This window comes from Filicampus tigris, chromosome 6 (genome assembly GCF_054856515.1).
Source record: "Filicampus tigris isolate MCC_2025a chromosome 6, RoL_Ftig_1.0, whole genome shotgun sequence".
NCBI lineage: Eukaryota > Metazoa > Chordata > Actinopteri > Syngnathiformes > Syngnathidae > Filicampus > Filicampus tigris.
Genome location: NC_141222.1, coordinates 14389698 through 14404616, shown reverse-complemented (window position 1 = coordinate 14404616; position 14919 = coordinate 14389698). Strand labels below are relative to the sequence as shown.

The following is a 14919-nucleotide window of genomic DNA, read 5'->3' as shown; positions in this document are numbered from 1 at the left end:
GTGTATTACTTTTCACCAGATGGGAAATTCAGGTCCAAAAAGTAAAAACCCACTGCCACAGTTTGTCTTGAGTCGCAGGTGCTTCTAATCAACTGAGCTCGTTTACCTGCCGGTTGAGTAGAAGCACGTGTGGCTAAAGCCAAACTGTGGCAGGGTTTTTACTTTCTGGACCTGGATTTCCCCATTTCTGCTCTTTACTTAATTTTTCAAAAAAGACTTGCCACAAAATAGGTTAACCATGAGGTATTTATTTGTTGATTATTTTGTATTCATTTATCTCATGAAATAAGGGATTAGTTTGTTTATTGTAAAACACAAAAAGTTAGGGATATTTGGCTTTCAGGTGAAATTTATGGAAAATGTTCATGCTACAGTGATATGATGAAAGTAGGATATTAAGTAGAAGGATGCACTGGGGATTTTCTCATCCCAAACAATTCATTGAAACAAAAGTTAACAATGGTGGGAACACCACAGCAAAAAAAAAAAATCAACATCACAATTACTCGTCACATGCCCTTGAGCATCAAATACAGCTTGACCGACTTACTACCGTCTTCTGCTGTTCACAAGTCGACTTATTGTCTGCTGAGGCATGGCATGCCACTCTTCTTTAAGCCCTCAGGTCATTGAGTTTCTGGGGTGCAGAGTTTCAACTCAGCTGATCCTACAGGTTTTCAATAGGATTCAGGTCTGGAGAAAGTACAGGCCATTCCATTTGAGGTACATCAGTCTCCAACAGCCATTCCTTGATGATGCGACCTCAATGAGCTGGAGCATTGTCGGCCATGAAAATGAAATTAGGCCTGTGTCTTTCATGTAGGGGCACAATCACTGGATTAATGATGTTATTTATGTAGTATGGGCTTGTCACTGTACTATTCACAAAGTGTACTTGGGCAGTTTTGTACCGACTGGACACACCTGCCCACATTGTAACACCGCCACTGAGGCCCACTGGTCCCTCGTCCAGCGTCACTGCTCCCTAGCCCATGCAAGATGATGATGCCTGTGCCTGGTGGTGTGGTGAGGTACCCTTGCAGCTCGTCCAGCACGCAGACCACGCTAATGTAAACGGTTTCAAAAGGTCTGATTTGACACTTTGGTGCCTCTCACCTCCCTTAAATGTGCCTGGAGTGGCACTCATCATCCAGTTTCTCAGGGCATTGTTCACAATGTAGTGGTCATCAGCAAGGCCAAAGGACGTCCACTTCTACATCTTCCTGTGACTCCTCCAGGCTCTCAGTATCTCTGGTGCAACCTGCTGATGACACTCTGTGACACTCTAAGGTCAGTGGCCACCTGAGAACGTCCTGTTTGAAACATCATAATGGCAATGTGTTGTTGATCCAATGTTTGGTGTCATCTTGGTCTCATGATGTCCAAATATGAACAGCATGATGAGGACGATTCCAATTGAACCCGGACATTTATTGGTCGATTCAAGGATCAAACACCTGTTGTGAATTTTTCCGTTAAGATCCTCGTCAGAGAACAGCAACTTGTGCAAAAAGCGCTGAAAGCCTGAAACATTTAACAGTTGGCCAGTGACGAGCTCAAAACAAAAACTGCGAGCTCAAACAATTTTTTTTTACCTCCTGTAAAGTTGTCATTTTAACACGAGAAGGATTCCGCCCGACAGTGACGAGACAAGGAGACACCTAAACCAAAATACTTTTTTTTTTAATGTTATTAGTCCCCAATAGAATCAGGTATCTTTCCAACTGAAACCTATTTTGATTCATTGGCATATCAAACATACATGAATGCATCACATTAGATTACAACTGAATGAAGCTGACACAACAACAACATAAATTGTTTTACACATGTAATAAGTGACAATATGTGTGTAAACTGGACCCATATTTTACAAATTAAAAACATGATAATGGTCTATTTATGCCCCGTTTAAAAATGAAGACAAAATCCACATTTTATATAAAGTTTAATATCAGTTATTTAAATTCTTAAAATCGTTTGGTTAAGCCTGAAAAGGTGACAACACAGTCGTATATATACCACAGGTCTAATCCTCTAATATCTGGATAACAATGCGTAAACAAAAAAGAGAGAGAGTGCGATCGAGATCTACTTAGAGGGATAAGGAGCAGCTATAATGGAAAATCTCGAGAAAGCTGGCAAAACTCCCAATGACTTAAACTTGTTTCTGTAGTAAAACCAGTAGTATTGCTGCACTGACTGTTGCATATTTGCACACTTCATGAACTATAGTGAAATAATTAGATTTACTGTAGGCCTATGCCTTATTTTGCATGCAGGCTATGTAAGCGCCACTTATACATATACTTATTTTGCCAATATTGTACTTATTTACTATGTGGCAGTATTTATACAGATATTATTTTGCCTATATTTAGGCTACATGGTACTGTAGCTATCTACATTCATCCATCCATTTCCATTTTCAATCACAAGGTACAGACAAACAACCCTGCACTTACATTCACACCAGTATACAAATTTGAGACTTCAACTAACATAACTAACAAGCATGATTTTAGAATGTGGGAGAATATGTAGAGTCCGCACAGGAAGTCCAGAGCAAATATTTGAACCCTGAACCTGAGAACTATGAAGCAGACATGCTAACCACTAGTGGAATAATTAAATCATCTATGCCAATTAGTGTGGAGAAATGTGATTAAGCTAGTAGGCTACTCGTATGAAGTAGTAAAAGAAGTTATTCATGAGACAGTCGTCACTATAGTGCGCTGAATTGTCTTACAGGCTAAAGCGCATATTAGTACCCGGACTATAGTGCACTAAAAGGCTAGACTAAATGCTCCAAGGGCTTTCCATGAAAGTCCATTCACATGCTGTTGTTGACATGTGGCGCCAAATCCAAATGTGATGCAGTGCTCATGTCGGTGGTATGACGAAGAGAACTTATATCGTTGTCATACCAACTTATCCAGGATAAGTCACAACACACGAAAAACGAAAACACCCCTCCTGACTCTGTCTCAATATCATTATTGTTCAGCTTCAGCTCACTCACGTGTTGGCAAGGTTTGCTTATCCAGCTGGCAAGTTGAGGATTACCACGCGGTCTAAGGTGCGCTGCTCGGAGGCTATAAAAGCTCCTGGTGCGCAAGGCTGGTACTCCGTCTTTACGCAAGAACCAACAGGATCGGAGGACAGAAAGAGAAAAACAAAAAAAGACCGTTCGAGTTCCGTTCCCAGTTGGAATTGTATATTTCTAGGAACCTTGTGAAAGTGGTTTTGAAAGCATGTCAGTGGTGAGCTCCCTGTCGTTCCCGAAGCCGCTCCACATGCGCTCTCCGGTGGCGCAGGGACGTCGACACACGCTACCCGCCAGCGAGTTTCGCTCCCTCAGTCCGGAGGACGCCATCAGCGTGTTTGAGATCGAGAGAGAAGGTATCCGAGCAACTCGTATCCTGGTTTTAAAAGCAGTGTCCAAAGTCTGGCTTGGGGGCCATTTGTGGCCTGATGCATATATTCTTATAAATATATTATGAGTTATGAGAAAACCTTGAAATGTTGAAAGCTTGCACATAAATTCGAAATAAAACATAACAAAATCGGAATGTTAAAGATTGCACTGTTATAAATGAGATTTTCTACTGAATAGTTAATGGAAAAAATGTCCCATTTTATTACAATACAGTATATCACACACTTTATTTCAAATCCATTATTATTATCATGTATATATTGTACTGATAGCCTCTTTGTCGCAGGCCATGGTTGCATGATTTTTCCCACCCCACATAGGTTCACTGAAGACTCAAAATTGCCCTGTGTTAATGTGAGTGGTTGTTTACTTGTCCTGCGATTGGGTGGCGACTAGTCCAGGGATATAGCCCCACTCTCACCTAAAGTCAGCTGGCCTAGGCTTCAGCTGATATGCAACCCAATAGGATAAGTCATATAGAAAAGGAATGGATGGATGTTTAAATGCAGGGCATATGAATGTTAACCTGAATTGAGTTTTAGCATGTTTCAAGGTTCAGAAGTTGAAGTGGGCCCCTCTCTTCCTTCCATTTTTCTATTTAAGGGCCTGAGTGCAAAAAGTTTGGACATGGTTTACAACAACAATTTTCCATAGTTATTAATTGGTCAATGTATCCACACAAACAGCGTTCATCTCCGTGTCTGGTGAGTGTCCTCTTCTGCTGGACGAGGTGCGTCACTTCCTCACGCTGTGTCCCGAACTGTCACTGGGCTGGTTCGAGGAGGGACGTCTAGTGGCTTTCATCATCGGCTCATTGTGGGACCGGGAGAGACTTAACATGGTAGGACGCCTGTCCAAATAACTTCTGTTAACTCGTCATGTAGTGCATGGGCATCTCAATAAATTAGGATGTCTCAGAACAGTTCATTTATTTCAGTAAATAAATTCAAAAAGTGAAAATATGTTACACATATTTACTATACAGATTCAATTGCAAATACTTTTCAGAAGACAAATTTCGGTATTAAAAAAAAACTTGTTTCTTGCGCAATCTTATAATTTCTAGCTGTTATAAAATGCGCTATATAAATAAAATTGTATTGTATTGTATTGTATTAACCTAAGATAGTGAATTTTGTGTTTTTGTAAGCAGTAAGATGTCATCAAAATTACACAATAAAATCATGAAATACTTCCCTCCGTGTGCAGTGAATCTAATAATGAATGGGATTCACTTTAACTACTGACAAAAAATCAGTTTTGTGCTCTTCTCAAATAGTCCATTGGTGGCTCCTGAAAAACAACAGTCAACATGTCAGGGAATGCATTTTGCTCAAATTTGAATTGTCTGACCATGCATTTGGTACCCAGGCCTTCAAACGGGAATTACTAGACTTAATCCATCTCTTAATACTGCCACTATCATATTACATTTACTGATACTACACAAAAACAGCATTCAACTGTGCCACATGCATCATCTGGAGCCGTCGGAATCAAAATTGATCTAATACTATGACCAAAAACGATTTAAATAAACATCACACTCACCAGAGACACTGATTATTAAATGTATTAATGTGTGCAGATTGTCACAGTGTTTTGCTAGTCAAACTTCAGTGTAACAAGAAAGAGTCATGGCCATGAAGTGCACTAATCAAAGACCACCCCAGCAATAAGTGAAATCTGTGATACAGTAATACCCTATTTAAATACACCTTGGACTTGTTTTTATAACATTTATGGCATACCAGTTATTTTAAGGTCTTTAAACACACTTTTAAAACAATACTACAAAAAATATAACAGTATATATTGAAGGAACATGAGCAATGAATAACAAAAATATTGTACCAACTGTACCATCCCTGTGTTTACAGTAAAGATATTTTTTCTTCCAACCTAACAAACTTATCTCACCTGTACATTAATAATAGTGTCCAAAGATGTACATTAGAAAATGAACATACAGCTGTCACTTACTGTAGGCATCAAAATAGGAGTGAAGGGGACTGACATTCAATAATCTTCAGCAAAACCTAGCATGAGATAAAATACTGGACTTCATGTTTTCATTCTAAAATAGTGTGCCACCATCTAGTGGCCAACAGTGTAATTTCACCCAAAATAAACAGGAGGCAGAACAAAATAGCATTATGAACGGTACAAAAAAAAATAACTCTGAAAAACTCAGCAAAACTGGAACCTACTATGGAGGGGGGGTTACTGTATACCGTATATATTTATGAAAAAAATGGAAAAAAAGGAAGAAAAAGGCAATCAAATGTGACCAGATTGCCCACCCACTCTATACTCTGTGTTAGAGAAGTTCAAGGTCGGGTGTCACAAATTTTTCCTGTCAGTGCGGGCCAGATGATCAACTGGCATTTCTATAAAGAAGTCCTGCGACGCTTGCTTTGTTCAGCGCATGAGAAGAGGCAAGGGTTCGCGAGAAGCACATCGCTGTGCTGGAGCAACTTCACGACTCACCTGACCTGGCTCCATGTGATTTTCTTATCCCCTCTTTCCCAAACTCAATGTGGGAAATGTAGACGGCATCAAGAAGGCCATGACGGAGCTGCAGAGGATGTCGGAAAAATCCTTTCAGGATTGACTGAAGGGAGTTGGGGGCTCTTTGAAGAGAAAACCTTGAATTTTTTGTTCCATCAGTCCTGGAACTTTTCTGACACACGTCGCGTGTAAAGAAATAAATGGATAAATATATTAACAATCCCATTCCCAAATGACCCGTGGTTGTCTTCCAGGATGCCCTGACCCTCCACAAGCCTCACGGAATGACGGTCCACATCCACGTCCTGGCTGTCCACCGCACCTTCCGCCAACAGGGCAAAGGTTCCATCTTGATGTGGCGTTACCTGCAGTACCTCCGTTGTTTGCCGTACGTTCGACGGGCTGTGCTCATGTGCGAGGACTTCCTGGTTCCCTTCTACCAGAAATCCGGCTTCAAGGTGCAGGGTCCCAGTGAGATCACAGTGGGGCCGCTCACCTTCATTGAAATGTTCTACCCGGTCAGGGGCCACGCCTTCATGCGTCGCAACAGTGGATATTGAGACTTGGGACTTCTTGAGACTTGAGTTGTTTTTTCTCAGGATGGATGCCAGTGGCAGGCCCCTGGTTGGAAAAGGAACCGTTTGAGGCTCAGTGATCACCTCTTTGAGAGACAGAGCAAGGTGACACATTCACTGTGCCTTTGACGAGGAATAAAACATCTGACGATTAAGATAGTGAAAATTAAAGAAAGAACACATTTTTAAAAATCCCCCCCAAAAAGGTCTAAAAGAATGCACTCATCGGGAAAAATATTATGAGAAAGGTTTTATATTTTGTTCATAATTTTAATGTCTTTATATTGCGGTTTGATAAATGCTGGACATTTACTATCAGTCAAGTAGATATGGATGGAATGATGTCCCAATACTTCTGTCCACATAGTTTAGCTGAGGCATGCGGCCACAAGTCTATGAAGGTGCTGGCAAATTCAGATTCATAAAAATACTACCATTTAATGCACGTAGAAAAGAGCACAGTCAACATGATTTGCATCTCTTAAAGGGACACTTGGATGAGCTTAACATTGGCAATAGGTTTGCATGTAAAAATGAGATCAGTACTAAAGTGCCCCCCCCCAAAAAGACTGTGTAGTGATTTAAAGTCTTTTTTTGTGATTAGATTTACGACATATTGCCCCGCCCCCTTTTGAGGCGTGGCTTATGTTATGTTTTCTGTCTCAGCGGTCTACGTCACGGGAGGGGGGCTAGCATGGTAATATTGCTCGCTTTGTCAGTTCTGTTGTCTAAACTGCGACCGATCGCCACCAAAATGCAAATGCACATTACTACTCTTGTCCACTTCAACCTGTGAAAGTATAAAAGCACAATAGTTTGGATTTATTGACATAAAACGTGATCTCATCATGATCACCTCCACAAAATCAAAAATACCGTGCCGATTGCTCCTCCACTTACATAACCTGAAGCGGACAAGAGCATGAATGCGCACACGAACCCCGACTGGTTATATTTCGGACATTTAGCGACGCTAAACTCGTGTCAACTCTCAGGAGGGAGACGGCAGCTTGCAGCGAGCAGCAGGCAGATTGGAGCTTTACGCAACTCCTCTTCGATCCCCGGCTAAAGGTAGGATAGTGGGATTGCTAATAGCAACAACTAGCTTCAGGTCGTTAAAACAAAAGGTGTTAGCACAACAACATTAGCTCCTTACTCTGCATCCAGCCTGCGTCAATCATGTCGAGGGGTTGCCATACAAGCAGTCGCGTGCGTTGTCCGGCACCGCTTGCAGCCGCTAGAGAATGCGGTAAGCCCTCATCGAACAAGCGTCAATGTTCAGCGAACAAAAAGTTCCAGCGAGGCTGACTCCACAACCCAGTGTGGCCACATTGGAACGTACCTTTTCGGCTGTTTACGTTCCAAATTGGATGGCGTGTTGTAGGTTGAAAAGCTGGGGCCATTCCTCATCCAAATAAATGTGCACATCTACTCATTTCCACTTCAGTCTCTGTAAATATCCTGACAGGTGTTTATTGCCTCGCCCGTCCTAACCGTGATCAGCAAAGAAGCAGTGTTTTTTTTTAAGCAAAGAAGCAGTGTGCGCTCATCCCAGCCTGAATCTATGTAGCTCAGCTACGTCCCTTTAATATAACTTCAACATTTCCTTATAACCCCTTCCAACATCTTGCCTTCTCCATTGAAATATTCATCATCTGTGCCTCCGCAAGTCTTGAATCAAGACAAATGTGTTTGAAATACTATTGCAATGTTTTGTTCTTAAGATAATAAAGGATATATTTTCGAGTTTGTCAGTGTTACTGTGTTTTGAAAAACTACCTTTTCTAAATGTGGCCAAAAATATCGTCGGGTATTTAACAGTTGTTCTGGAAATTGTCAGCTCATCACAGCTGCATAATCAACAATTTATATAACAGAGTATTACTCAATTTCAATGACAAAAATGCAACATCAAATAACAGGTTGAAATACAGTACATTTGAAGACACGCATTACTTAATAAAGTCGAATTTATTTTTACATGATTGCTTTAACATACATTGATTTTAAAATTAACTTAAAGAAAACAAGTAGATTTGACAAAAAACAACAAAAAAAAAAAACAATGTTGCCCTTTTTGTATCTAGGTAAGAAAGAAGTCATTTGGTCCCAGTGCAAACACTTGTTTAGCTGTTGCGAAGTCATGATAGTTTTCGGGTTTCAGTTAAAAACATTCACATGCTTTCAAGTAAAAAAAAAAAAAGGCACGGTGCAGAGGGTCCCTTCTAACGGGCAAAAGTGATTGTCAGCCAACTTGGTACACAAAAGGCAGTCATAAAATAGAGAGCAATTGAAACAGTGCTATTAAAACAGGTTAAAATGTGTTCATAAACAAAAAAACATGCACAATAAGTTATTACATCTATTGATATCTCTTGTTTTGCATGATGTCAAATGACTTGTAAGTCAACCGATAAATCACTTAGCTCAGTAATCCCTCAGCATGGCCGCCCACAGCAGCTTCCCCTGATGGCTGTGCTCAGACGCATGCCAAAGTACTGCACACAACAAACATTCAGAGGCTTTCTAGACACAATAACACAAATGCAACCTACTGTATCACCCAAGTTGACACGGGGCTGGTTTTGCACATCCTGACGACTATAATCATCTTATTCAGGTAACTTGAGACTTTGGTGTTAATATGACATTGATGCTAACCTTTTGTAACAAACTGTAGGTGAGTAAAATGACAGCAAATTTAAGGCAACAAGGGGTTTAGCACATTACCTCAGTCCACCATTGTTACACATTCACTGCATTTACTTCTGTTGACCTAAGCAATGTCATTTTTCAAAGACTATTGGTGTGCCAAGGAGAAACATAAGAAACTCATTAAAACAGCAGATTTGTCCATCGTGTTTGACCCAATGTCACTTGTTATGTGAGGCATCCGGTTGACCTAACCTGATAATGGTGGTACCCATTTCCGCTGGACCGGCCTTCTCCTGTATGCACTTTCAAATGCTGAACAAAACCTGTGAAGCTTCCTTGGTTTCATTCAGATTTTTGCATTTGAGGTCCTGAGTAATGGTCCCATCCTCAGGTGCAAAAGATCCATTGGCCCAGCAGCGAGTAAATACAGGTGGACCCAAACTTTTATGGAAGTATGTGAATCATTAAACTCTGCTGGGCACCTTTGATAAACCAACCATAACAAAAGTCACGATTGCCAAAGATTTAAAGGACACTTAGAAAACCTGGATTATCAATGGTCAGCAAACTAGTGCACCACATGATTAATGTCGTGATCAATGTCGTATTTTTCACAGAACTTGCTCGTGAAGGGCAGGCACGTGAGATGCTCCAGCCAGTGCCAGTTAATGGGGTAAATATAAAACCACACAATGAGTGAAGAGAACAGGCCAATGTAGGCCAACAATGAAACGACAATGAGGACGCGTTTGCGGTACTTGTCAAAAATTCCAAATGTGACATAGGGCAAAAAGGCAAAAGAAAGCAGCATGCCACTGAGGAAGCCAAAAATGTGGGCAATGTTGTCAATCCAGGGCAAAAGGCCGCACAAGAAGAGGAAAAAAACAATGCCCAAGAGTTTTAAAAAAGCTTTCCATGGTTTCTCCAACATCTGCCAACCTTGAAAGAGCTCAACAAACAGGCACGCCAGGAGGCCGAACTGAGATCCTGCTGGACCCACCTGTAGGGACACAGAGACATACTGTGACATCATCCATCTAGGTCTTGTTCACATTACAAGAAAACGGCATCATGAACACTCAGATCTGTCTTCAACTTTTCTGCATTAACTTTTCATGTCCTTCCAAACTCTTGCGCGTGTTTTTGCTGGGTATGGTACCTCAGCTTCCTCAGTCCAAAAACGGACATTAGGTTTGTGGAAGACTTTCTTTACCGTAGGTGCGAATTTATTCACTTGGGAATTTCCTGATTGCAGGACTAATAAAGTAACATTTGAAAATAAAGTTGACTAGAGTAAAAACCGAATATTACAGTATATTGCCCTTAGAGCATCACACAATAATGGGTGTATGTCTCACATTCTCATATTTTAATATATCGTTACATAGGACAACACTGAAATAAAACAATGACACTATGCTATAATGTAAAGTAGTCTGCGTGCAAATTTACAGCCCCCTCAAAACAACTAAACACTCAGTCATTAACCTCTCAAAAGATGGCAACAAAAGTGAGAATAACCTTGAGTGACAACAATGTTAAATAAATAAGTTTTAAAAAATCAAGAGTTTTGTGAAAAAAAAAAAAGTCAAAATTGTATGTGGGCATCATTATCTTCCACGACTGCCTCAAGTTCAATATGTGTCCAGAAGTGCAAGCGAATGGCACCGATGCGGTGCCATGGCCCACATGTTGTTGTCGACCAAAATATCAAGACCTTGTTACAACTTCTCATCAACAGGTTGAGAACAGTCAGTATGTTGATATTCATTTAACTTGGCTCACTATGACCATCATTAGGAGACCTAATCCTGAGGGTAGGGGTGGGTGATATGACGATATTAGATCGTTAAGCGGTTTAACGTGTTCACGATCTCATAAAGCCGAAAGATCGTTTGATCATCTACAAGGCACATTCTAAACAGTTTCTATGGCGGCACAAAGCCGCTGACGCGTATACCCGACCAACCAATCACAGCACGCACAGTGCACCGTATGTGATCCCCCCCCCCCGCCTCCCTGTTTGTTTGTATAGCGGAAGGCTATAGCGGAAAGTCACCACGAAGCGGAGTTGGTCCCGAAAAGAAACTCCACATCCACAGTGTCGATTTGGTTTGGCTTTTCATCGGAGGAGAAAGCGCAAACCGGTTATTTGCAAAGTTTGCAGAGACTCTGTTCGGACGTCAGCGCCGACAGCCAAAGCAAACGGAGATCAGCCAGAGGCAGCCGCTAGCTCCAAGCTAACGCAACCCACGGTAACACAGTCATTTGACACGCACTCCATATGAAAAAACAAGCAAGCAGTGTATAAAGAAGTAACTGAGGCAGTGACTTATTACCTTGGTGAAGACATGATTTCCATTAAAACAGTGGAAAACGAGGCCTTTAAAAGACTCTTCAAAGTACTAGACCTGCGTTACGAGATTGTGTTTTTTATGTTTACGTTATGACTGTTGCCAACACGAATTAGCCTTTACAGTGTAAGGTTTACACTACTTTACCCACAATGCTTCTGTTTACATCACCCGGATTAACACCACTGCGCGTGTGAGTTGCAGATAGGAAAACAGCCTGCGGGAGAAGAGCGAGACGCGGCAGTCTCGAAAGAAAAATAATGTGCCAAATAAATAAATATATAAATAAACGACGCGTCCACGATTAAAATGAATTGTTGACGATTTTGATCGTCGACGTCGTCGTGATTAGTCGACTAATCATGGCAGCGCTACCTGAGGGTAAACATATTTTAGTAAAAATGACTGGCCACTAGGGATGGGACGAGATCTCGTGCTACGAGATCTTGCGGGATTAGAACGCCACGAGATTTCTCGTCCATGCACAGCACGAGATCTATTTTCTTTTGATGGTGTTTTGGAGTCCCGGTGAATATAGCAGATGTCCTAAAAGGAGCTGTCACCGAATGAGAACTTCCGAGGCCAAATCACGGAGTCGCTTTTGTGACCGACAACGCTCGCAACATGGATGTGGCGATACGTGAGGCTGGCTTTGAGCCACACATCAAGTGCTTATCGTGCAGGCAATGAACGCAACGCTCGTGCAGCTGGTCCAAAGTTGGCGGCGTATCATGTTTGTTTAGACGTGTCAAGCGTATAGTTTTTTTTTTTCACCGATGCTCAACAGCAGCAGCACTTTTGACGTCTCAAAGACAGCTCGAGCTGCCTGCGCACAAACTAATTCTGGACGTTATCACGCGCTAGAACAACTCTTTGGACATGATGGCTCGCGATTTAGAGCAGCGTGGTGCCGTATCTGCAGCTCTGAGGAGCCCACAACTACGACAAGTTGCAGAAATCTTGACACAGACGCAGTGACATTCCTCTTGTTGAAGATCGACTGAGAAACAAGTTGAACTCTACAATACAATGCAATTTTATTTATATAGCGCATTTCATAACAGCGAGACAACAACACATATTAACAAATATATAAAATATAAATAAAAATATAAATAAAGCCAATAAATTAACATGCCCCACGAGCACAGTTGGATTTTGTCAAAGTATTCAGTTAGAGGAAAGATCTCATCTTTAGCTGTTATTGCAGCAATATTTGAGAGCATGTAATGAAAGCGACTCCTGTTTGCATTTGCACTTTAGAGCTAGATGATTAATTGTCTTGCAGTCTGTTCGATAAAAAACATTTTGAAAACTGAAAAAATTACATGAGGTATTTTCTTTATATTCAAAATTTAGCAAAAATCTCGTGAGACATCTCGTCTCGTGGGATTTTTGTCTCGTCCCATCCCTACTGGCCACAGATTAGAAAATCATACGCAACTCCATGCTCATACCATCATGCATTTTTTTTAAGCAGAAAAGCAGCGTCGAGAACAGTTTCTTCATGACGTCACTGTTCATGGGCATGGGTGGACCTACACACAGACTATCTGGGGGTTTGGTACTGTGGTGGGTAGAACATTGCCACTAAGGTGAGAGGCTTAGCGTACATGACGTCAGGGCTGATTTTGGAGTCTTGCCTGGCCGTAAAATGCCAGATGGCTAATCTGTGAAGACAACCAATTTGGACAAACACACACAAGTACGACGCGCAGCATGTCACCCACACGGCCCAGACGGCAAGGCTGACACGTTCCAAACGCACAACACGCTCACTCGTCATTGTCTGAGATCAAATTTTCAGAAGAGATGCTATTATGAGGCAGCAATGTCATTTATTCTAATTGGGCTCTGCCTAAAAACCACACGGTGGGGTAAGCACGGCCTCACACGTTCACTTTCTCTATCAGAGGTCTATGGAATCTTTGTAAAAATCTGCAACCTGTGACTATTATTGGTATCCGACACGAGTTGTTATTGAAAGCCATTTCTGCTGGAACCACAGGGTCTTCTTAACCCCACAGTTAACGGGTAATCTACTTAAACCACCTCCTTAAGTGGCTTTACTGTCGTGTGCTGTGCTTCCTGTGAGTATTCCTGGTGCGTGAAGACCTGTGAGCTGGTTAGTTTCGAGGAGAACTGGACAGTGGGATTTCTGAGTCTCACGTCAAGGCGCGTCAATCCAAACTACATCACGTCGCCACAGGCTGACGAGAAAAACAAAAAAACAAAACAGGGTTCAAAACGTATCGATAATGTAATGTGATGGTTCAAAAATAGATTACAGGTGACTCATGCCTGGTCTGGTTCAAATGAGTTCTCATGGAAAGTCTCAAAAGTGGGACATTTGCAAAATTCCACAGCTAAACCTCCCATTGAAAGTTTTTGGAAACTGAGGAATTTTTAGGTGAGCGGGTTGAAGTTAAATAATGTGTTTGAAAAAAATTGTTTAAAACTCGTTCAGTTAAGACTTCCTGATATATTGTGTGAATTGTGGGAATATTTCTCATCGACCATTTCGACTTAAAATGTTCCTGTGGGTGCTAGGATGAACTTTTAATGCACAAGGTGTGCGGACAAGAAATAGTACCAGAACCGTCTCGGCTACGCAACAACCGTCTCGGTTTAGAGCAGCGAATAATCCCAGTTAGCAATGGCCTTTGTTTGGCCACACAATGGTATTAGTCTAATCCCAAAAAGGGAGAAAGTGGCCTTTAGCAGACACACACACACAAACACAGCCGAAAACAGGCCTGCCAATAAAAAGTAGGTAATCTTGAACATGTTCTTTTCCACACACTCAGCTTTCAGATCACGTTGCAGCAGTTATCAAAATGTCATTTTTGCGTTCTCTATGTAGGGTACGTGATAGACACATGCAATTTGTCTGTCAACTTTCAGGCATATTCAATAAATAGATTAAATGGTGTATGGGTATATGGTGCATTTTGTTATACATTAAAATGTGTGCTAGTCATGCAGCAGGTATAATTTAAATTCATATTTATAATTATGAATTTAATACGGGTGAAATATTGTATGTCAGGGAACCCAAAAAGGTATCTTTCGTTTTCAGTGCAAAGTGACAAGGTTGGATCCATACTGAGATCTTATAGTATGAATTATTATGATCTGAAGGTTCATTTGAGTATGAATTGCAATACAGGTGTGTCTATCCACTCACTTGAGTTAATGGAAGGTTAAATCTGTTCTGATAATCCTCAGAGTGGGAAACCTTCTCCAGTAATTGAACTAAGCCGCGATAAACCAGCGTGTGGGAACACCAGGAAAAAAAACAGACAACAACAGCGGATATGAGGCAATCGTTCCGGCAGCCAGTGCCGAAACATCCAAACCAAAGTTGTGATGTGACTCATCAACA

General features: G+C 41.3%; 2 protein-coding genes across 2 annotated transcripts in view; one reads left to right on the top strand and one right to left on the bottom strand.

The window, feature by feature from the left end:
• Positions 1–2704: 2704 nt before the first annotated feature.
• aanat1 (arylalkylamine N-acetyltransferase 1) lies at positions 2705–8271 on the top strand. Its single transcript, XM_086034349.1, has 3 exons — positions 2705–3402; positions 4126–4280; positions 6205–8271. Exons 1-3 carry the CDS (start codon positions 3255–3257, stop codon positions 6508–6510), a joined length of 609 nt encoding a protein of 202 aa, XP_085890475.1. The 5' UTR covers positions 2705–3254; the 3' UTR covers positions 6511–8271.
• A 206-nt stretch (positions 8272–8477) lies between these two features.
• The window catches only part of LOC147145931 (inactive rhomboid protein 2-like), a 28102-nt gene continuing 21660 nt past the window's right edge, over positions 8478–14919 (bottom strand). Inside the window, exon 18 of the mRNA XM_086034003.1 lies at positions 8478–10180. Coding sequence (XP_085890129.1) covers positions 9749–10180 — 432 coding nt within the window. The 3' untranslated portion in view covers positions 8478–9748. The remainder of the gene's footprint in view (positions 10181–14919) is intronic.